The 22,510-nt window shown below is 43.7% G+C and overlaps 1 protein-coding gene across 1 annotated transcript in view; it reads left to right on the top strand.

Moving 5' to 3' along the window:
* The window catches only part of DNAJC9 (DnaJ heat shock protein family (Hsp40) member C9), a 670,462-nt gene that overhangs the window by 330,274 nt on the left and 317,678 nt on the right, over window positions 1-22,510 (top strand). Inside the window, exon 4 of the mRNA XM_044056088.1 lies at window positions 17,297-17,551. Within this exon, the coding sequence (XP_043912023.1) occupies window positions 17,297-17,551 (255 nt within the window). The remainder of the gene's footprint in view (window positions 1-17,296; window positions 17,552-22,510) is intronic.

The raw sequence follows: 22,510 nt of genomic DNA on the forward strand, positions 1-22,510 counted from the left end.
CAGAAAACTTCAAAGAAAAAGATTGCACGTCTGTCAGATTATTCGCAACAGAAAGGTGACTGCAAGGGTGTTGATACAAACTTTAGGATCAATGTCAACCTCCAACACTCGAGTTTGTCTTGTGAGATATCACTTGCGGATTCTTCAGTGGCTCTTGGCGTCCCAATGGTCATTACTGAATCAGTCAGTGTCCCATGTGGTGTTAATCACAAACTTGTGCAAGAGAGACCTCAGTTGGTGGCTTCACTCCCAACGAGAATTTGTCAGGCAGATCCTTTGTCCCTCTTCAACCCCAGGCCATAGGTGACCACAGATGCATCCCAGATGGGGAGGGGGGGGCATTATCTGGGAAAGACAGTCCAAGGCATTTGATCCCAGCTAGAGGTCAATTTGCACATCTGTGTTCTAGAGATGAGGGCATTCCAAGAAACCCTCCCGTTGGTAACTATTGCGATTCAAACAGACAACGTGTCAGTAGTCTGGTACATCAACAAGCAAGGGGGGATCAGATCTTACCCTCTTTGTTGAGAAGTACTCAGAGTATGGCAGTGGGCAGTTTCATCTGACTGCTTTCTCATTGCAACATGATTGCAGACAAATTGAGCAGGGCCATCCTAATGCCTTGCGTGCGTCTCTCAATCCATTGGTGGCGGAAAAGATATTCCGCCATTGAGGCCAACTCTCCTGCAATCTCTTTGCATCCCCCTTAAACAACAAGTGCAGCAGCTACTTTGCCCTAATTTCCCTTCTAGGGGAGGCACAGAGAGATGCCCCCCCCCCCAGTCTATTGTATGCCTTTTCCCCAATTCCTCTTGTATCCCAGTTTCTAAAGAAAACCAACAGGTCGAAGAACAAAATAATTCTCATTGCCCCATTCTAGCCTCGTCAGGTGTGGTTTCCCTTCCTTTGGCCTCATTTAATTCAGAAACCTTGAACACTGGACCCAGATCCAGACCTTTTGTCCCATCCAGACAGACTAGTACATCCGAATCTTCAAAATCTCAAGCTCACTGCGCAGCTTCTTCAGTATCAGTGATTGCCAGACATTCTACTCTCACTTCCCCAGTTCAAAGAATTGTTCTAGCCTCCCACAAACCTTCGACTACAAGGTCGTACTTCAGCATGTGACAAAAATTTTCAAAATGGGCTTCAGAGACTAGTCTTGATCCATTTTCAGCATCAATTGATAAGGTCCTGGAGTTTTTAACATTGCTTTTTGAATCAGGAGCTTCTGCTCGACCATGCGAGTGCATCTAGCTGCAATCTCACATTTTCATAATGGTTTGAGTAACATAACATTAATGTCCCACAAACTTTGTAAATCCTTTCAAAAAGGAGCTTTGATGCTCAGACCCCCATACAAAGACCCTTCTGCACCTTGGGACTTGAATCTGGTACTTCAGTCCTCAATTAGTTCTGCGGTTGAACCTTCTGCAACTTGCGCTCTGAAGTTTGTCCTGGAAAACATTATTGCTGATTGCTATTACTTCCGCAAGGAGGATATCTGAGCTACAAACCTTATCTTGCAAACTTCCATACCTTATTTCCCATAAAGACAGGGTTTCCTTGCAAACAAATCTTTCCTTTCTACCAAAGATAATGTCCGAAACCAATATCAACCAGACAATTCAACTTCCAGTTTTCTACCCCAGCTTTTCAAACAAGGGTGAATATTTGTCTACTTTTACTAGATGTACATACAGTTGCGTTTTTACCTTCACAGAACAAAAGAAATCAGAATATCAGACCAGTTGTTTGTTTCTCTTCTGTCACTATGGGAAAACCTGTTTCTAAAGTTGTTGTGTCTTTCGGCTTTTCCCGGTTAGGGGTCGCCAGAGCGGAACTCTGGTCCGCTAAGGATTGGCAGTAGATTTTTAAGTGCTGAGTTGCCAGCCCTGACGCACAACCTTCAACGAAGGTACGCCCATTCACGCATGTCTCCAGACAGAAGACACTCTAGCTGAGAATCGAACGGGACATTCTTACTGTGAGGCGACAGCGCTACCACAGCACCACCACTGCAGTCTAAAGTTACTCTGTCTAAATGGCTTAAAGACCGTATAACTTTCTTTTATAACAGAAAGTGCAACTACCGGGACCTGTCAAAACACACTCAATAAGGGCAGTAGCTGCTTCTGCAGTCTTTCACTCCAGAGCTTCAATTGATGATCTATGTGCAGTGGTTACTTGGGCATCTCCTCATACCTTTGTTACTCATTACAAACTGGATCTGATTTCTAGGGAATGAATTACGAACACACAAAGACAGAAAACAGCAGAGACTGCAGAAAATAATCCTTTACTGATGTTCTTCGTCTTCCCTTGCTGCAGTCCTGACAATTGGGTATAGTCCGCGTCCCAGTCGGCCCGAATACCAGAGTATAAGGCTGACGTCGGTCATGGCGCCTTAGACTGACGTCAGTACGTCAGGGTACTAATGCGCATGACCGACGCCATTTCCTCAGTCTTTTTTGCCGCATGGTCCGATGCAGAAGCAATTTTGCGAGTGCAGGTTGGCGTTCTGAGATTTTCCGAAACCGGAGTTTCAGACCGAATTCAGAGTTGGCTAAGTAACCCCGTTGGGGAACATTTTGTTTTTTCTTGCCTCAGTATTTAACGGATGTCAGAAAAAGTGAATAACTGTATTTCTTGTGGGAAGCAGATACCGCATAGGGATTATCATACATTGTGTATACCTTGTTTAGGGCCTGAGCACGTCGTTGTTGGTTGCCGCTCTTGTGCTAGATTTAACAAGCGCACTATTAAGAGGAGGCTTGATTGTGCTAGGTTAGTGTTTGGGAAGCGTTGCAATTATACTATGCCGTCGGATGCTCCGACGCCTGCTTCATCTAAGAAGCGCAAGGACAAAACAGTGAAGTCTAGGGGTGAGGAACCGGCAGTCCCGGACGTCGGTCCTTTAGAAGGCTCAGGGGAGCCAGAGGTTTTGCCAGGAGTCTCTATGGAGTCTCAGGCAGATACTTTACTGTTACAGGATGTGCCCTCTCAGGAGGTAGGCCAGGCTGAGGGGCTTCTCAGGTAACTGTTCTTCCCTCTCTTCCCAAGGTAGTTAGGGCCTCTCCTTCTGTTGCCAAAGCTTCTTTTAGAGGAAGGCCAAGTTCAGCTTCTGTAGGGGCTTCTCCTAGCATTTCGGGCTCTGTGCCTAAGAAACATATGCTTAAAATGGCAGAAGATTTGATTACTCTGATTAGAGGTTCTATGCCCCACCTGATAAGAGGCCTAGGGTGGAACAGGAGTTTGATAGTTTTGAACAGTGTTCACAGGCTTCAGAGTCTTCTGTGGAAGACTTGCCAGAGTTTCCTACTTATTCTGATTCTGATGTGGATGATTCCACTCCTTCAGCTTCTCCTCCTGAGGATTTTTCATTTTCAGAGACTCTTCACTCCATGAGGGAGCACTTTAAATGGGAAGGCCAAGATTACTCTGACTCCAGAAAAGGCTTAGGGAATTCTTGTTTTGCCTCAGCATAGGCCCTTAGCTATTCCTCCTGTGTTGAATGTGGTGGAGGATGTTTTTGCAGAGGCTTCTCTGAACCCTGATTCCTTGCCTCCTGCTCCTGTTAAGCCTGATAGGTATTATAGGGTGCCCGAAGCTCATAAGTATTTGTTTAAGAGTCCCAGGGCGGACCCAGAAACTGTTTCTCAGGGGCCTAAAGGTGTTAAAGCTTCTGTGGTTAAAAATCCTGTTCCCTCTGATAAAGAGGCAAGGGCTTTGGATAGGTGGGGTAAGAAAGTATATACTTCTTCCACTCTAGCCATGAGGGCGTTGAATTGTCAATTTCATATGCTGAAATATCAGAATTCTCTCCTTTCGCAATTGAAATCTAAGGTGGATGCTTTGGCGGAAGGTATTGAGTGTAAAGAATTGCTGGATTTGGTTCATGTGTCTGAACAAGTGGGTAAGCATTCTTTGCAGTGTGGTTTTGATGCTGTTCAGGCCTCCTCGAGGGTGGCTGCTACTAGTTCTGTTCTTCGCAGACATGCATGGTTGAAGGATCAGAATTTAGCTGAGCATGTTAAGACCAGGATTTTGGATGCTCCTTTACAGTCTGATGTGTTGTTTGGACCGCCTGTGGAAGCAGTTTTAAAGAAAATGGAGGACAAAGCTAAGTCTATGCAGACTGTTAAAGATTTTTGCAGGTGCAGCCTCCGAAGTTTAGTAGAAATTGGCCTGCTAAGGGGTGGGCTTATCGTGCTTATGGTTCCCAGTCTAGGGGTAGGTCTAGCCGTGGTAGGGGCAGGGCTCAAGGTTCGTTTAGGCCTAGATCAGACAGTTCACCTGCTCAGACTTCTGGTGAGGGCAGGGGTCAGTCCTTTCGTAAGCAGAACCAATGACCTGCCTTTTCAGCTGCCAGTGGACTCTCGTCTGGCAGCTCCTTTGGGAGGAAGATTGTCTCTTTTCAAAGAAAATTGGGATTTAATCACTCAAGACAGATGGGTGCTGGATATCATTCATCACGGGTACAGATTTTATTTCCACACAATGCCCCTTTCAAAGGCATGCCAGATGTTCCTCCTCCACAAAGACAAGAGGCTCACAAGCAAGTTTCTCAGTTACTCCAGATAGGGGCTATTCAGCCAGTCCCTGTGTCAGAAAGGGGCTTGGATTTTATTCTCGCCTGTTCCTAGTACCAAAGAAGGGGAACACGTGGAGACCAATTTTGGATTTATCTATCCTCAACACTTATCTGGACATTCCCAAGTTCAAGATGTTGACGTTACAGCAACTGTTACCTCTGCTGGGCAAGGATCACTGGATGGTAACTTTGGATCTCAAGGAAGCTTACCTTCATGTGCCCATAAGGCTAAGTTGCAGAAAGTATCTGCGGTTTCGAACTGGAGATTTTCATTATCAGTTCTCTGCATTGCCCTTTGGCTTATCTACTGCCCAGAGTATTCACAAAGGTTCTGGCTCCAGTGATAGCTTACTTCAGGCTTCAAGGCATTCAAATTTATCCTTACTTGGACGACTGCCTGATTCTGGCTCAAGAAAAGGAACACCTTCTACAGCATCTGGAATATGTCATAGCAGTGCTAAGATGCCTAGGGTATTCTGTGAGCGAAATAAAGTCCAGACTAGTACCCTCTCAAGACATGTGCTTTCTGGGTGTGAGACTGAATACAGCAGCCCAGATGGCCTTTTAACCCCGGACAAACAAAAGAGTCTGTCACTTTACTTCCATCAACTATCTCATCAGTCCGTGCTGACTGCAAGGACAGTCCTTCAAGCATTAGGGTTCATGGCATCTTGTATTCTGGTGCTTCCCAATGCCAAACTGCATATGAGGAAGCTGCAATGGTATCTCAAAATGTATGGACACAGCACTGCCAAGATTTGGACACTGTCATTCAAATAATACCTTGCCTTCAAAAGGAATTCTTGTGGTGGGCTCAGGAATGTCACCTAAACAAGGGACTCTCTGTGACCCGGCCAGAGGCGAGTCAGATTTTAACGACAGATGCCTCGGACACTGCTTGGGGAGCTCATCTAAATGGAAAGTGGATACAAGACAAGTGGCCTGCCAGACTACAGCATCTACATATCAACATGAAGGAGATGTTAGCAGTCCAGTTTGCATTGATGGCGTTCAAGGAGTTACTTCTTCCAGGGCAGGTGTTGATTCTGACAGACAACACAACTGTCATGTGGTACATCAACAAGCAAGGGGAACACATTCTTATCCTCTATGCAGGCAAGCAATGATTTTATGGGAAACTGCGTTAAGCCTGCAACTGACTCTTCAGGCAAGGTTTCTGCCAGGAGCACAGAACTCCCTAGCAGATGTATTAAGCAGACAAATCATGGATCCCCACGAGTGGAAACTGGATCTTCATGTATTTCAGAAATTGACAGTGTCATGGGGAACTCCAGACATAGATCTGTTCGCTTCTCCACTAAACCACCAGCTGCCAAAGTATTGCACAAAGGGGTTTCATCACACAGCTTGGAAAGTGGATGCTCTGTCTTTCAGTTGGAAAAACCTTCATGTCTATGCCTTTCCACCTCTACCTCTTCTTCCAAAGGTATTACTAAAGGTCAGACAGGACAGGCCAAGGATGATTTTAATAGCTCCAGCTTGGCCTCGGCAACACTGGTACCCACTTCTAAGGAGTCTTGTAAAGAAGCCTCCATGGCCTTTACCTTTGATTCCTCATCTGTTATCTCAGAAGGACGGTCATCTGCTCAATGTCAAGCTTCAATCTCTTCATCTCACAGCTTGGCATATTCTGTGTTGAAGCATGGTAGGTCTCAGCTTCCTCAACAAGTTTTGAATGTGATTATGGAAGCTAGAAGGCCTAGTACTAGGAGAGTGTACGCAGAAAAATGGAAGAGATTTTTATTTTGGAGTACAGCAAAGAATTTGGAGATTTCAGAGCCTAATTTGAGTGTGGCTCTTCAATATCTTACTGAATTATTGGACAAAGGTTTGTCCTTCTCTTCCATAAAGATTCATGCTGCAGCAATTTCAGCTCACTATGATTGTGACACACCTTTGTTTTCGCATCCTTTGTTCAAGCAGTTTCTTAGAGGGGCAAAGAATATAAGACCCCCACGTAGAGCTCCTACTCCTGCTTGGGATCTCAATTTTGTGTTGGAAAAACTTACTCTACAACCTTTTGAGCCTGCAGCTACTGCTGAATTGAAATATTTGTCATGGAAGACTGCTTTTCTGTTGGCTATTACTTCTGCAAGAAGGGTGTCTGAGTTGCAGGCCCTTATGGCAGTAGAGCCCTTTGTGATTTTCCATAAGGACAGGGTATCATTACGTACTAATCCTTCCTTTATGCCTAAGGTGGTTTCTAGTGTGGCTTTAAACCAAACTATTCATTTGCCTACGTTTTTTGCAGATCCTCAAAATAAAGGGGAAAAGATTTTGCACACTTTAGATGTACACAGGCAATTGCGTTATTATTTGAGCAGGACTAAAGATTTTAGGCAGTCTCAGCAGTTACTTGTTTCTTTTGCTTTGAGTTCACAGGGCAAGCCTGTGTCAAAACAAACTATTTCTAGGTGGATTGGCTTTTGCATTGCATTTTGTTATTCCCATCATGGCAAAGAGGTTCCAGCTGGGATTAGGCCTCATTCCACTAGGGCTACTGCCACTTCAACAGCATTTCTAAGGGGTGGCAACTAAGGATATTCTGGAAGCAGCTACTTGGAGTTCAGTGCATACTTTCTCTAGGCATTATCACCTGCCTATATACTCTAAGACTAGAGCTGGTTTTGCCACAGCTGTTTTACAAGGCATGTTGTCAGCTCCTGCTACTTTATAATTTGCCAGCCTCCCTTACCTCTGCTTTGGGATTCTACCCAATTGTCAGGACTGCAGCAAGCGAAGGCGAAGAACATAGTACAGTTTTGTACCTACCATAAATGTAGATGTTCGAGGATTCCCTTGCTGCAGTCCAATTACCTCCCTCCTTCCCCTCTGTGTTTCAGGGTGGTTGTGCAGGTGAGTTTACATGCTTATATTTTTTGTATATATATTACTGTATATATTGTACATGTTTTTTGGTGCAGGTTGTTTTTGGGACTTGTCTTTTTGGGTCTTCTGACATCTGGGGCAAGAAAAGACCGAGGAAATGGCGTCGGTCATGCGCATTAGTACCCTGACGTACTGACGTCAGTCTAAGGCGCCATGACCGACGTCAGCCTTATACTCTGGTATTCGGGCCGACTGGGACGCGGACTATACCCAATTGTCAGGACTGCAGCAAGGGAATCCTCGAACATCTACATTTATGGTAGGTACAAAACTGTACTTTTCTGGTACCTCGGCTTTTGCCTTCTCACGGAATACTTTACTCACAGAAGCAGCCATGTTATACATCAACTTAATGATGCCTAATTAATCAATTACATAATTAAATATTTAAACAAATATTCATTTAACATTTCAACCTCTTTACATTTCACAATTTTTTAACATTCTTTAACAATTTTTAAACATTTTTTAATATCTTTGCTTTAGCCATACTACATAATTCATTGTTAACTTCACTGACCCCAAACACATTATCAAAATATGTCAGAAGTACGCCTAAAATGCTCATATAACTATATTTCAAGATTCATGCCATTGGGATAAAGAGTATTATAATTAATAGTAAACTTGGATTCCATTCTCAATAATCTTTATTGAAAATTAATATTACACGTCCCCACCCCATAAGGTCTAGCAATTACACTGAAAATGAAACCTTCTACCAAACCTTCATGCTTAATATTAAAATGTTGGGCTATGGAACTGTCCATCCTACCATTTCTTATGTCACCAAGGTGTTCCATGATTCTTAATTTCACCTTGCATTTAGTCTGTCCAATATACCATTTTTGTGACTGACAGTTACAACTGATCACGTAAATAACTCCAAAGGAGTTGCAATCAAAATGATCAATCGCTCTAACTTTTACCATTGATCATCTTTCCATTCAAATTTCTGATTGTTTCACAAACTTTACATCCCCCACAGGCATAAGCACCTGCATTTATTATCTCCTTCCTTTTACTTCTCGTTCTTAACATCTTTCAAATTTTGAAATCTTCATTTAGCATTTCAACCTCTTTACATTTCACAATTTTTGACATATTTTAACATTCTTTAACAATTTTTAAACATTTATTAAACATTTTTTAACATCTTTACTTTAACCATACTACATAATTCATTGTTAACTTCACTGACCCCAAACACATTATCAAAATTACGCCTAAAATGCTCATATAACTATATTTCAAGATTCATGCCATTGGGATAGAGTATTATAATTAATAATAAACTCCGTTAGGGGGGTTTAAGCGCATTGCAAATAATACTTCAGAAAAGACTAAGTTAAAAGTTGAATTTGATCTTGTTAAAGAAAGGTTACATGCACGGGGATATTCTCATGAGTTAATTAGAGAAGCAAGAAATAAAGTAGAAGAAGAATTTAAACTTGGAGTTCATAAAAAATGGTTACATTCAAATTGGAACAAATTAGATGGGGAGAGATATTCATTCAGCTGATCACGTGGATAAACCGGATGTTATAATTTTTGTTAATAGATGTTCAGGTTTTTCACCAATGTAAAAATATTTGGTAAACACTTTATGGCCTATTATAAGTAGGGATGAAAATTTAAGTGACATATTTCCTAAGAAGGTTGTTTTTTTCTCATGGAAGATTTCAAAATTTGAAAGAGATGTTAAGAACCCCCAGGGTGTTCACCAAGGTGTTAGCAGTGATAGCGGCCCACCTGAGACTCCAGGGAATGCAGGTCTTCCCGTACCTCGACGACTGGCTCCTGACCACCCCAACAAGGCATCTACTTTGCTCAGCCAGAGATTACTTTCTCCGCCTAGCCCCCCAATTAGGCATCACGATCAAATGCGGACAAATCTTTCCTTGCTTCGACACAAGTCGTAGAATTTATAGGAGCCAGAATAGACACCAGAGATCTACGAGCCTTCCTGACTTCGGAACGACTACGGAACTTGCAACTTCATGTGCGGGCCATCCTCCAGTCAGAAGCCCCACTGGCGGAATTGGTCCTGAGGGCGCTGGGCTCCATGGCGGCAGCGATAACGCTCCTTCCATGCGCCCGCCTGAACATGAGGGTACTGCAGTGGACCCCTTCTAGTGCAATGGTCCTTTCAGTCTTTTCCTCTCCATCACCCCATCGCTGTCAGCAAGGCTTGCAGGAGGGCTCTGTTATGGTGGCTTCATGCTCCGGATCTCCATACGGGCCAACCCTTCTGCACTCCTCCCCCTCTCGCCACGGTGACCACGGACGCCTCCCACCTCGGGTGGGGGGGCATTATTCAGGCAGGACAGTCCAAGGCACGTGGAACGATACAGAGACCTCCCTGCATATCAACGTTCTGGAGATGACAGCGGTGCTGTACGCGTTGCAAGCCCTTCAGAATCTCCTCCCCGTAGGAACTATTGCAATTCAGTCGGACAACATGTCTGTTGTCTGGTACATCAACAAACAGGGGGGAACCAGGTCTTACCCTCTATGCCGCGAAGCCATGAGAGTGTGGGAATGGGCGATTTCCACCAACCGCTTTCTGATTGCAATGCACATTCCAGGGCGGGCCAACATCCTAGCGGACAAACTCAGCCGCACCATTCTTTCCCCTTACGAGTGGTCTCTCAACCCACTAGTAGCGAAGCAGATATTCGCGATATGGGGGCAACCCTGCTGCGATCTCTTTGCCTCTCCCTCAAACACCAAATGCGACAATTTCTTTGCTCCGATTCCCCCTCCAGGGGAAACTCCAAGAGACGCTCTGGTGCATGCCTGGCCGCCCGGTCTACTTTATGCCTATCCACCTCTACCCCTAATGCTACAGCTCTTACAGAAAGCCTCGCGGTTGGGGAGCAGGATGATCCTCATTGCCCCATTCTGGCCTCGACAAACTTGGTTCCCTTACCTGTGGTCTAACCTAGTGAATCCCCCCTGGATTCTGGATCCCAGTCCGGATCTAATCTCCCATCCGTCGGGCTTGTCGACCCCAAATCTGGACAGTCTGAAGCTGACAGCTTGGTTGCTCCAGTTCCACTCATTTAGGACTCCCGGTATCTCTTCACCAGTCAAAGCCATCCTCGTGGCAGCGCATAAACCTTCCACCAGGAAAGTGTACTGCAGTAAATGGAAACGTTTTTCCGTCTGGGCGGAGCATCATAATCTAGATCCCTTTACGGCTCCTCTTCCATCCATACTTGACTTCCTAACCAGACTTTTTCAGGAAGGCGTTAGTTGCTCAACCGTCAAAGTACAATTGGCGGCCATCTCCCATTACCATGTGGGACATGACACAGGGCCCTTGATGTCGGCCAAACTGTGTAAAACCTTTCTCAAGGGTACTTTTCTGCTCAGACCCCCTATCAAAGAAGCCGTACCTCCTTGGGATCTTTCACTAGTTCTTCAAGCCCTAACTGCTCCCCCATTTGAGCCTGCCACTTCAGTGGATCTCATATACTTGTCCTGGAAAACAGCATTCCTTGTAGCCTTTACTTCAGCGAAAAGAGTTTCGGAACTTCAAGCCCTTTCTGTGAAGCCTCCTTACTTGATTTTTCATCCGGACAGAGTGTACCTCGGGACCAATCCCTCCTTCCTTCCCAAAATAGCATCAGAAACCAATATAAATCAATTCATAAATCTACCGGTCTTCTTTCCTAAATATCAGAATAAAAGAGAGTACAAGCTGCACTCATTAGATGTTCATAGGTAGCTATGTTTTTATACTCATAGGACTGCTGGTCACAGGTAATCTGACCAGCTGTTCATTTCCTTTGCCAAATTCAATTTGGGGAAAGCAGTCTCAAAAATCTCCTTGTCACGCTGGATTTCCCATTGTATTCTTTTAGCGTACCAAGCTTCTGGGAGACCCGCACCTGGAGGAGTTCGTGCACATTCCACTCGTTCCATCTCTACTTCTGCTGCCTTCAAATCTAGAGTTCCGTTGGATGATTTGTTCGGCAGCCACATGGGCCTAATCTCATACCTTTATTAACCACTACAAACTGGACGTAATTTCTAGAGGGAGAGCATCCTTTGGCTCTGCTGTGCTCCGCAATATCCTGCCATGATGGCCACCCAAGATTCAAGTAGCTGGGGACTCTGTCCCACAGGTTGCTGGCAAATGAAGTCCCTACTTCAGATTAAGAAGTTATGTACTCACCATAACGTTCCATCTGAGTAGGTGGCTTCATTTGTCTGCAACCCCCCCCCCCCCTTTCTTCCCCCTGGCCTTCAAAATGGATCTATGTAGATTGTTTATTGGAATACCCTTTTTGGGTATCTATAGAGGGGCAAACTTGATCTGAGGTCATGGAGGGTTGGCAGGGGATTATGGGTGAGGGGAGGAGCTAGGAGCTCGGATCCATTAGCTATGAAACAAGTTGCTGGCTGGGATCCGATATCGGATCCAAGACCCACAGGTTGCAGACAAATGAAGCCACCTACTCAGATGGAACGTTATGGTGAGTACATAACTTCTTATTACCTCACTGGTTGGACCTCTTCACACAGGACAAGGGGGGGGGGGTCTCCCATCCATCCTCACTTGCCCAATCTTCAGCCGACACTATGGGTGATGGTGTTTTGATCCATTTCAGGTACCTCTTTTCTGGGGACGTGCTCAGGGTTTTACAGGTGACGAGGAAACACTCAACCAGAAAATCTTGTGTCCACATAATAAGTGCCCTTTTTCAGTGCAGGTCCCTTTGGTCCTCTCCTATTTGTGTGAGTTGCTCCAGTCTAGCTTGCCCTGCTTTTCTGTGAAGGCCCCATTTGTTGGCCATTTTTGCTTGTTTACCCTTGAATCCTCCCTTTACTTCTTGTTTTGAGATCGTACAGTTTCTTAAAGGCTTACTGCATCCTTAGGCTTCCTTCTTTGGGACCTTAATCTTGGTTTAGAAAAATTGACTCTGACTCCTTTTCAGCTTGCAGATTCTGCTTCTTTGCAACATTGTACCTGGAATACTGTCTTGTTGCTTCGCCTTACTACTGCTCAAAGGGTTTCTGAGATTCAGGCTCTTATGGGCATTCCTCTTTTTTTTTTTTTTTTTTTTTCCCATAGTGACAAGGTGTTCCTTCATACTAATCTTTCTTTTATGCCCAGGATAGCAGACGAGTTCTTCTTAAATCAGTCAATACAACTCCCTCCCCTTTTCCCTTCTCCTCAGTCTGCTCAGTCTGCTCAGTCTGCTAGTGAGAAGGTCTTGCTTTACTTGGATTTGCACAGACAGCTCCAGTACTATTTGGATAAAATGAAAGCAATTTGTAAGTCTGACCAGCTTTTTTGTTTCTTTTCATCCCAGGATATTGGGTTTGGCTTATTCTAGGCACATCATCTCCTCCTGGATATCTAAGGTAATTTATTTTTGTTATTCTTTTCATGCAAATCTTTGTCTACTTGTGTCAGAGCTCATTCCATTAGCGCTGTTGCCTTTTCCTGGTGCTTTATTCAAGGGGTTGAACAATTCCATCTGTGAATCTGCTACTTGGTCTTCATTGCATACCTTTACTAAGCATTAGAAGTTTGATATGGTTTCTAGGGCCAGAGCAGGTTTTGCTAGGGTCATTTTGTATGAATTTGTGTAGGGTTTTTTCTCCCCCCTCCATTTCCCATTCTGTTTCTTGAACTTTTTTCTCTCTGTAGTAAAGAATACTCCAACAGTAATATAAAAAGACATAACACAGTTGTGTAAAAACATAACAGTAGATTATCTTCTGTTCACTGTTGCAGTATTTGCTCCCTCCCTCCAAATCCTCTCGTTCTGTTTTTTGTCTTGTATTCCCTTCTGGCTGAGGGTCACCCATTTTTCTTCTGAATTTTCTTCCTCTGGATGTGCATGGACTCCTTTTTCCTAGGGAGACTGTTCTCTACCGGTGCAATTCATTTCTGGGTAACTGCATTTGTACCTCACGTTTATGCCCTATGTTCTGTATAGGGAGCATGTGTGTCATATGGTGCATACACGATCATACGACTTTGGTATACTGGCTGAACGTTGGGCAGTCCTAGGACGAGATCCCTATAGTAAAGAATACTGCAACAGTAAAGAGAAAGATATCTACTATTGTGAATAAGTTTCAACACAACTGTACTTTCTTCCTGAGTGCTGTTGGGGGACATGAATGCTTCTCTATGTATACATCTACTCTGGTTGCACTGTGGACTTTCTGCTTGTTGGAAATTCATCTTTAACCTTCCAAGTTGCCTCACCTTCAACAGTTAAACCTGCATGGTATTTATAGTGCAGTGAACTGAGCTACCCTCCTTCACCTCAGGATGGATGAGCCAGCATTGGGCACTTATTCCACCTTCCACAAATGACTGGACTGGAGCATTCAGTGCCTATGGCACAAGTTAGTCCCGAGTCTCAGGTGGGAATTTATTCCTCTCCATCAGACAGCTTCTCCATCTTGTAACTTGGTTTTCAAAATTGAATAATTGATGTGTTGTCTCAACTACTGTGATCCTGCTGGTTTGATGGCTTTCATACTTTGGAGGAATTGTTTTTGTAGCAGTCACCTTTGCTCAGCAGGTCTCAGAAGTTTCATGTTATAAAGTGATGCATTTCATTTTTATAAAGACAGTGTGAAAATAAGAAATTTCTTTACTGAGGCAGTGTCTGAGTAGTTTTTAATGAGTTATTTTACTTCCCAGTGTTTATTTCTGTAAGCTTAGAATAGAAAGGGCCACGTTCTACACACTACGATACTACTAGTGTTTGACTTTTTAGCAGTTGACTAGCTAATGTCATTCTAAGGAGACCAGTGGTATCAGCATGGGAGGTGACAGGCAGATCAGCCTTTATCCCTTTTCACAGGATTTATGCATATTAGCCAAGACATTTCTGTGCCATGGTTATCTAGATTATATATATGTGTGTATATGTATATGTGTGTGTGTATATATATATATATATATATATATATATATATATATATATATCTATATACACACACATTTACTTATGTATTTATTTGCTTGCTCCTTTGCTTCCTGCATATCCTCGCCCAGTGGCTCCACTGTACTCTCCCCATTTATTCTGGAAGAGCTGGGAGCCTGGTATTTCTGGGGTAGCAGTTCCTGCCTGGGAATCCCAGTTGGCCTTCCATCTCCTAGTGAATTTAGAGTGGTAGTGAATGAGCTAGCTTGCTGGTTTGACAGGGTAGCCTTCCCTCTCCTTGTGAGAGCACCCTTTTTTGGTCGCTCTTCCAAGCACTGCTGTTACTGTCTTCTGAGGGAGCGGTATGCCCCCACATGCAAAGTTTCCTTCTGCTTGCAGTGGAATACACTTCCACAGCATAGTCTTAGTGGGTTCCATTTCCCCACCAGGAGTGTCGAGCTGACAGAAATTGTTTACTCCCCCTGATCAGCCTTCAGCACAAGAGTAGAATGTCTGTGGAATAGTAGTGTTTCACGACTTCATTCTGTGATGCCCTCTTCCTACCTTTCAGGCTCATTTTCTCCTCTGGTAATTCTTAGAGTACTACTTGGGATTCTAAGTGTTTTGCCTACTGCAAAGGGCTCCTCTAACCTATCTGATGAGAGGGTATTCCCATTATCTGTTATTTTCAGGATGATACTTTGCAGGGAGTACTTTCTACCTGTCCTGCCACTTCTAGTTCCAAAGAAACCACTGAAGCTGCTCCATTTGTGGTGGGTAGCTCTTTAAGTAGCAAACTTCTTTTATTGTGTTGTAGTGTATCATTTCCAGGTGGAATCTAGTGTGAGTGAGATTAAGAACTCTTGTGGCCAGTGGGTATGGTATGGCTTTTGTAACGTGGACATTTCACATGGCTAGAGGTGGCATGTCTGCTGAGCACTATGAACTGATGTTTTTAGAAGATGGTTCCCAATTGCTTATGTCATTGCAGACTACCTTCTTGAACGTCTGCTTACATAGTGAGTACTGGTATCCATTACGTCATTTATCTTTTGGTTGTTTTTCTGGAATTCAAAACAGAGGCTAGGAAGTGCTTTGCACTGTTGCTGTGTGCCAACAGCTTTGGCTGTCATAAAGGATCTCAGTTTTTAATCCTATGTGGTCCTTTTTGGTGGGGAAAGCCAGTACCCGTACCCAGAATTTGTAAGTAGTTTTCTAACTTCAGTTTGTATTGTTCACAGGAAATCAGCGGCTTTCTAATGCAGTGAAAACAGTGTGTGTTCGGTACTTCTGCTGTCTTTTTCAGGAGTATGTCTGCAGCTGAAACTTGTGCTACAGCTGTTTGGTTATCCCTGCATACCCTTATGCAGCAATGTAGCTTGGGTGTGCCTTTTGAGGGACTCTCTGGGCTGAGCTGTCCTGTAGGACATTAATTGTTCAACATTTATTTTTTTCCTGCTCTTTTGTTGTGCATACTGTTTGAGAAGCTGTTTCGGTAATTGCATTGTTTGCAGGAGACTTGTAATGTAGTATGGAGTCCCCAAATCCACTGGGATGAAAACAGTCGCAGGTGGCCATTTTTATAAACGGACATCTAGATCGCTTGTGTGTTTTAGGTATGAATGGCCTGCCTGTCCCATGGTGGTGACATGAGCATAAGGGTTACCACACATACCACATATGCCCTTTTGTCCACTCATGCAAGTTCATCCACATGTGCTGGCAAAGGATACTTTTTCCAGTATGGGCAGTCATACCTATGTTATCTATGCTACACCCTCTAATGGAGGTTGTATGAAGAGAGCAGCAGCAGCACGAGCTGGCTTAGGACTACATACCCCTTCCTAGGATGGACACATACCTACCCTTCTTTCCTGTGTTGTCAAGCATCCAACCTGCAAATCAAACTTGATCACTTGGGCTATAGCCAGGGTTTTATCCCTCTACGCCCCAGGTGCAGGCTTCTTCTGCCACTTATTTGAAAGTGGCTTTATTAAGATGTTTTATAGTTATGCACTTCAATTTTATAAGGCGCTTCCAACTAAAGCACCAGTAACAAGTGGGTAAAAGCACAGGAGGAGTGGAGTAAAATGATGATGATGATGAAGATAAAAAAAGGGCAAATAGTAAAATGTAGAAAACAGTTGAAACATAATGTCCTTAAAATAGTAAACCCAGGATAGTTTGTTACAATAAATCTTATTTGTTGTCTGGCTCCACTAGGTAGAAATAACTGGGGACTGTTGCATTGAGCACTGCTCTTAGTATGGGTGCAGAGAATGATGGATTGGGCTTTAGAGGAGGATGTTCTTTGCTTGCACTTTGTGGCTACTGAAAGAGCTTGTGCAAAACCAGTTTCAAACGTAAGCCTGATCACATCTACAAGTACAGAGAGTTCAGTTAATTTTTCTGGCAAGCAGTGGTCTCTGGAAGTAATGGAAAGAGAGGTTTGCAGTGTTAGAGCAGGACCAAAGAGGTCAGGCACTGTCTTTGTAAAAGTTTAATATATGAAAGAAAAAAAAAGTTCAACAATGACAAAAGAAAAAAGCACTGTCCTTGCTCTGGAATTAGTTTGTCTGATGGTTTTGAATATTAAATTTGGGCTGATTTTTGAGCATCTGGATTTGTAGTTTGTGCTTTTGATTGCAATTGTAAAATGTAAGACATGGTTGTAGCTAAAGCAGACCGGGTAGCAGTTCATTTTTTAATTAATTAATTAATTAATTAATTGATTGATTGATTGATTGATTGATTGATTGATTTCCAGCCATGACCTGGGCCAACAGGCAACACAATTGAGCAAAACAAATATTCAAAACATTTGCTGTTTTAGGAAGTTTATTTATTTATTTTTAAGTGATGTACATTTTCTTTTTCCTCTGTTTTTCAGGTAACAGCAGATGACATAAAGAATTTTGAAAAGACTTACAAAGGTACTGAGGAAGAACTGGGTGATATTAAGAAAGCCTATTTGAAAGCTAAAGGGGACATGGACCAAATTATGATGTCAGTGATGTGCCTTCAAGATGAAGAAGAACCACGGGTTAGGGATATCATACAGGAAGCAATTGACTCCGGAGATCTTCCTGCTTTTGATGCTTTTGTGAATGAGTCTGAACAGAAACGTGAAGCAAGAAAAAGAAAAGTAAGAACTGTATGATGACAAAAAATTGAGATTTTTTTTTGGTTAAGAAATTACCACTAGTTCATCCAGTCTGTCCTTGAACTCTGATGGTATTGTAACGTGTTATGTTGGATGATCCAGTCCGTCCTCTTCAGTACTTTGATGGTCGATGGCAGGCTGAAGTCAGCTCAACTCATAAAAGGTTTTCCAGGTTACACCTCCCCTTAACTACAATGCTCCTCTTTTTTTTTTTTTTCTTCTTCTTCTTCTTCTCCAGATCTTTGCCATTTTCATGCTTGCAGTGGGAACTGTGCATGAATGTCAGTCATAAGTAGACCTCTGCTTTCCTTGATGTTTTTGACTTTTCTTGCTCCATGATTTTTATCAAGTCAGAACTTGCCACTTTTGTGTTTCTACTTGATTTCTGGTCATATTTCAAGTTGTTTCAGGTACCTTGCTGTAGAGTTGACCACTTTTCCCTTAAGCTGCATTTTTTTATTTCCAAGCCTTATCACTGGTTGCCTTAGTATTTTTGCTTTCAGGTTGCTGCTGATTTCAACCTTGTTTTCGGTGTGTTTATGTTAACAATATGCATCATTCATTTGGCTTTACAAATGTGAGAAATGTCAAAAAATACCACCTTGGGATTCGCTTGTTTTGTGTGGGATCTGTCAAGGCCCATAGCACTTAAAGTCTGACTTTTAGAAGGCTAGATTCAGGCCAAAAGCATTAACAGAAGGATTTACCAGTCATTCAGTTTCCCTGTGGTTATAAAAAAAAATCTAGGCAGGAGGATAGTCTGCCTTTAGTATTTTTGGAGTTTCATCTTGTAAATTTTAGATCTTATTTCTACCTTAATTATTTTTGTGTCAGGTATCCTGTTTCATAACATCCCACTCATTTAGTGCACACTGCAAATTTCAGAGTATTAATCTTTTTTCCCTTCTCCATCTTACTTTTTAAAATCTATAACATCTGGGACTAGGCTATCCATCACTGGTGAGACTAGGGACTGCTTAAAAGGAATCATCTTGAGATTATTTATGATCTGATGATGTCATTTTCATTTATTCCTCAACTTGTGGGTTTGGATTCGAACCTCTGATCCATATTGGACACTTCTATACCTTAGGATCCAACTCTCAAACTCTTCCCTTACCCATAATGCCCCTGTCCTCCAGATTACCTCAGATCTTGTTTGCCGCTCTTCAAGCAAGTCGGGATTTCCTTCTGTCGTAGCTCCATGTGGGTCATGAGTGTATTTACAGCTTAAAGTTTACATTATTTGTTCTTAATGTATCTGTCATCCTTCCTTACCCTCTAAACTTTTGTTTTTATTTTCAGGTTTCTCTGCCCTTTAAAAAAAACTTTTATATACCGGCTGGTATAACTCTTTCCTACTATTGTTGGTAGTTTTTCCTTTTCCTCTGTTTTCCTCCTTAAAAAATTAGATAATACTTGTAATTTCTCTTGTTTTGGGTTATGGCTGAGAATTCTGACAAGCCAACTGGGTTCAAAAAATGCACTTCTTGTGGGTACAAAATCCCACAATCTGATGTCCACAGGGAGTGTGTGTACTGTCTAGGTCCTGGCCACTTAGATGTACATTGTGATATCTGTGCAGGTTTCAGTGCCTGGTCTAGACCATCATAACAGACTAATTTTCAAGGGTCTTCTCTGTCTGGCTACTTCCTCTACAGCTGGATCTTCTAAGGAATCAGGGGCTCATACCTTCACTAAGAAGCAAAAGGAGCCCAGGTAGCACAGAAAACACTCTCCTGCTCAGTCTCCAAAAAGGGCTACTACTGAGCCACCTGCCAAGAGCTTGAAATGGTCAGATCCGAAGCCTTTGGATCTGACACAGACAGACATTATTGACTCCTCCGCAACACTGGACTTCTAGTTCTCCCTTAGAAGTTGTGCTTCTAATCTTGAGTCTTTCTGCTGAAGTGGAGGTGGACAGGATAATGAGGAGATTCTTCAAGAAGCCGATACAGATGGGGGTTCTGCCTGCTCCATCCCCCACCAGATCAGTGAGCCACCATGCTACCTTTGTACCATTAATAACTCCTTCTCCATTCTGACTTCCTACTTCGGAGCCCTCCGATCCAGAGGTTACCAGAGTAGATATGTCAGATCCAATGGCTCTTCCTTCCTCGGCTCAGATAACATCTCTGATCAGATTGGTTCCGTCCTTGTTGGAGCATGATGGATCTCAGATCTGAAGTATCGTGTCTGGTTTGAAGGTATGTCCTTTGCTTTGAAGTGTTTGGAGCCGTTGCTTTCCCTCAGAACCTCAGTGCTGGACAGTTCTGCTCTGAATCCCCTTTCCGGGGCATGGGCTCCATGCGGGTACTGGAGTGTCTAGTCCGAGAACGACTGCTCCAGAAGGGCTGCCTAGGGGATCTCAGGGTCCTTTTGTATTCGAAGTGGTGGAGAGGGTGGTCTCTCAGCCGAGAATTACTTCGACTCTACCTTCTTCGGATCCTACATCTATTCGGATTTCTGCGCCTAAGCCTGCTCATCCTCCATCTCATGGGTAGCCAGACCCTAAGAGCTTCTAAGCATCTCTCCCTGTGTAGCTCCCACTTTCTCCAGACACCTCCCTGAACATCCCACAGAGGAGATCCCTCAAAAGAGACTGTGTAAAAGGATGCAGCTAGATTCCCCTCCGGAATCTTTAATGGAAGACATGGACTTGATGAAGGGGAAGGTCCCAAGATCGCCACCTGATGTCTACTTTGAAGATGTCCTTGAAATCCTATGCTAAAGAGGTCGTTGGTCTACCCAAAGCCCTTCCTCAGAGGAGCCTGTGTTCTTGGAAACTTTAGTGTCTGGCCCATCTACATCTTGGAGGATCTCTGCTGTGGATGACCTTATAGATTTGTTTCCCACAGGACTTGGAAAGAGCTGAACACTGTGGAGCCCATACTAAAAAGAGCTGACAAAATCCTCAGTTCTCCTTCCGATAAGCAACACTGGACAAAAGGTACCCCTGTAGATGTCATGGTTGTTGTGGCAGCCAAGGAAAAGGAGCTAGCAAAACAGAGCTCTACTGTCCATCCTGCTAACAGGGAGTCTGGGGCATTGGATAGGTTTGAGAAGCGAGTGTACACATCAGAGACTTTCACACGGCGATTGATGAATTATTTGGCCCACTTTACCAGGTTACAGAGGGATTTACTAAAGGAACTCTCCAACACTGCCCCAGGTCCATGTATCAAGAGGAACAGAAAACCTTTTCCTCAAGAATGGCCACCCTACAATCCATCTCTAACGCGTCCATGAGGTTAATTTCACATGCTGCTGAGTGTCCCTCAAAGGCTGCCGGTTCAGACATTGCCATAAGGAGGCGTGCCAGGATGTAACTTTGTGGAATCTTCATCAGTGCTCCTTTTGTGATGGATCATCGCTCTTTGCACTAGCAGTAAAATATACTCTCTCCTGATGTGAAAAAGATGGAAGACCTTACCTGACTTTAGAATCAAATTCTGTACCACACAGAGACCATTTTCCAGGAACCAATGCTGCGGTAAGAAATTTGGTTGAAAAAGTCACAGGGGCCTTTCCAGGATTCACAGGGACAATTTTCCCCTAGAGGCAGAGGGGGGGATAACCATTTTCGTAGACACCGCCCACATGGCAGAGGAGGTCCGTAGAACCAAAGATCTCGAGATTCCTTCTTGGACAGATCCTTTCAGCACTCTTGAGTAGTTGCCCGACTGTCCCTCTTTGTGGAGACAGTCTGGAGGCGCTTATCCTTGCACCTAAATGGCTGGCTAGCCATTACAAACAACTGTTTGGTGCAAAGGATCACATCCAGAGGATATTGCATTCCCTTTTTCAAAACTCCCTTTCCAAAGAAAAGTCTTCCTGATGTTCCACCCAGTCAGAGAGAATTAGCAGCACCAGAAATCGCAAAGCTTCTAGAGAAGAGTCATCCAGAAGGTCCCACCAGACCAAACAGGATCTGGAATCTACTCAAAGTTCTTTTAGTTCCAAAAAAGACGGGGGTCCTGAGACCAATCCTTGATCTAACCTGTCTAAACAAGTCCATAAATAACTTGAAATTTTGGATTGTCACAGTGCAGTCCATTCTACCTCTCCTTCAGAAGGATGACTGGATGTGCTCAGTAGATCTTCAAGACATGCACCATCATATCATATGCTCTCAAAGGTTTATCTACTTCTGGCTGGGAACCAGTCATTATCAATTCAGGGATCTGCCCTTTGATCTCAACACAGCCTCCAGGGTGTTCACCAAATACATGGCAGTAGTAGTGGCTTACCTGAGACTGCCTGGCTTCAGAGTGTTTCCTTACCTAGACGACTGGCTCCTGACCACATCAACCAGGCATCTACTCATCCAAGCCAGGGATTATCTGCTTCACCTAGCGAATACACTGGGGAATTGCAATAAATCCCAAAAAGTCTCAACTACAGCCAGTTCAGGGGATAGATTTTATGGATGCTCATCTAGACACTAAACTACCTAGCCCTCTTCTCTTAAACAGAATTCTGTCCTTGAGATTACATGTCAGGCAAATACTAGCCATCCCTTCGCCACCTGCAGAATTAGTTCTCAAAGCACTAGGTTCAGTGGCTACCACCATAACTGTGATTCCTACAGCTCGCCTACACTTGAGGATTCTTCAGTGGACTGTAGCAGTACAATGATCCCTACACAGCTATCCTCTGAATCACCCCGTCAGTCTATCTCTGGTGTGCAAAGACTCCCTGTTGTGGTGGCGTTACTCGTGGGATTTCAAAGTAGGATTTCTGTTTATTCCCCCACCCCATCGCCACACTGACCATGGATGCATCCCAGTGGGGGGGGGGGGGGTATTACTCAGGACGAGTTGTTCAAGGCACATGGTCGACACAGGAGACCAGTCTGCATATAAATGTTCTAGAGATGAGAGCAGTGATCCTAGCCTTGCAAGCCTTAGAGCTTTCTTCCTCTAGGGACCATTGCAGTTC

Source organism: Protopterus annectens, chromosome 14.part0 (genome assembly GCF_019279795.1).
Source record: "Protopterus annectens isolate FY-2018-M chromosome 14.part0, PAN1.0, whole genome shotgun sequence".
In the NCBI taxonomy this organism is placed as follows: domain Eukaryota; kingdom Metazoa; phylum Chordata; order Ceratodontiformes; family Protopteridae; genus Protopterus; species Protopterus annectens.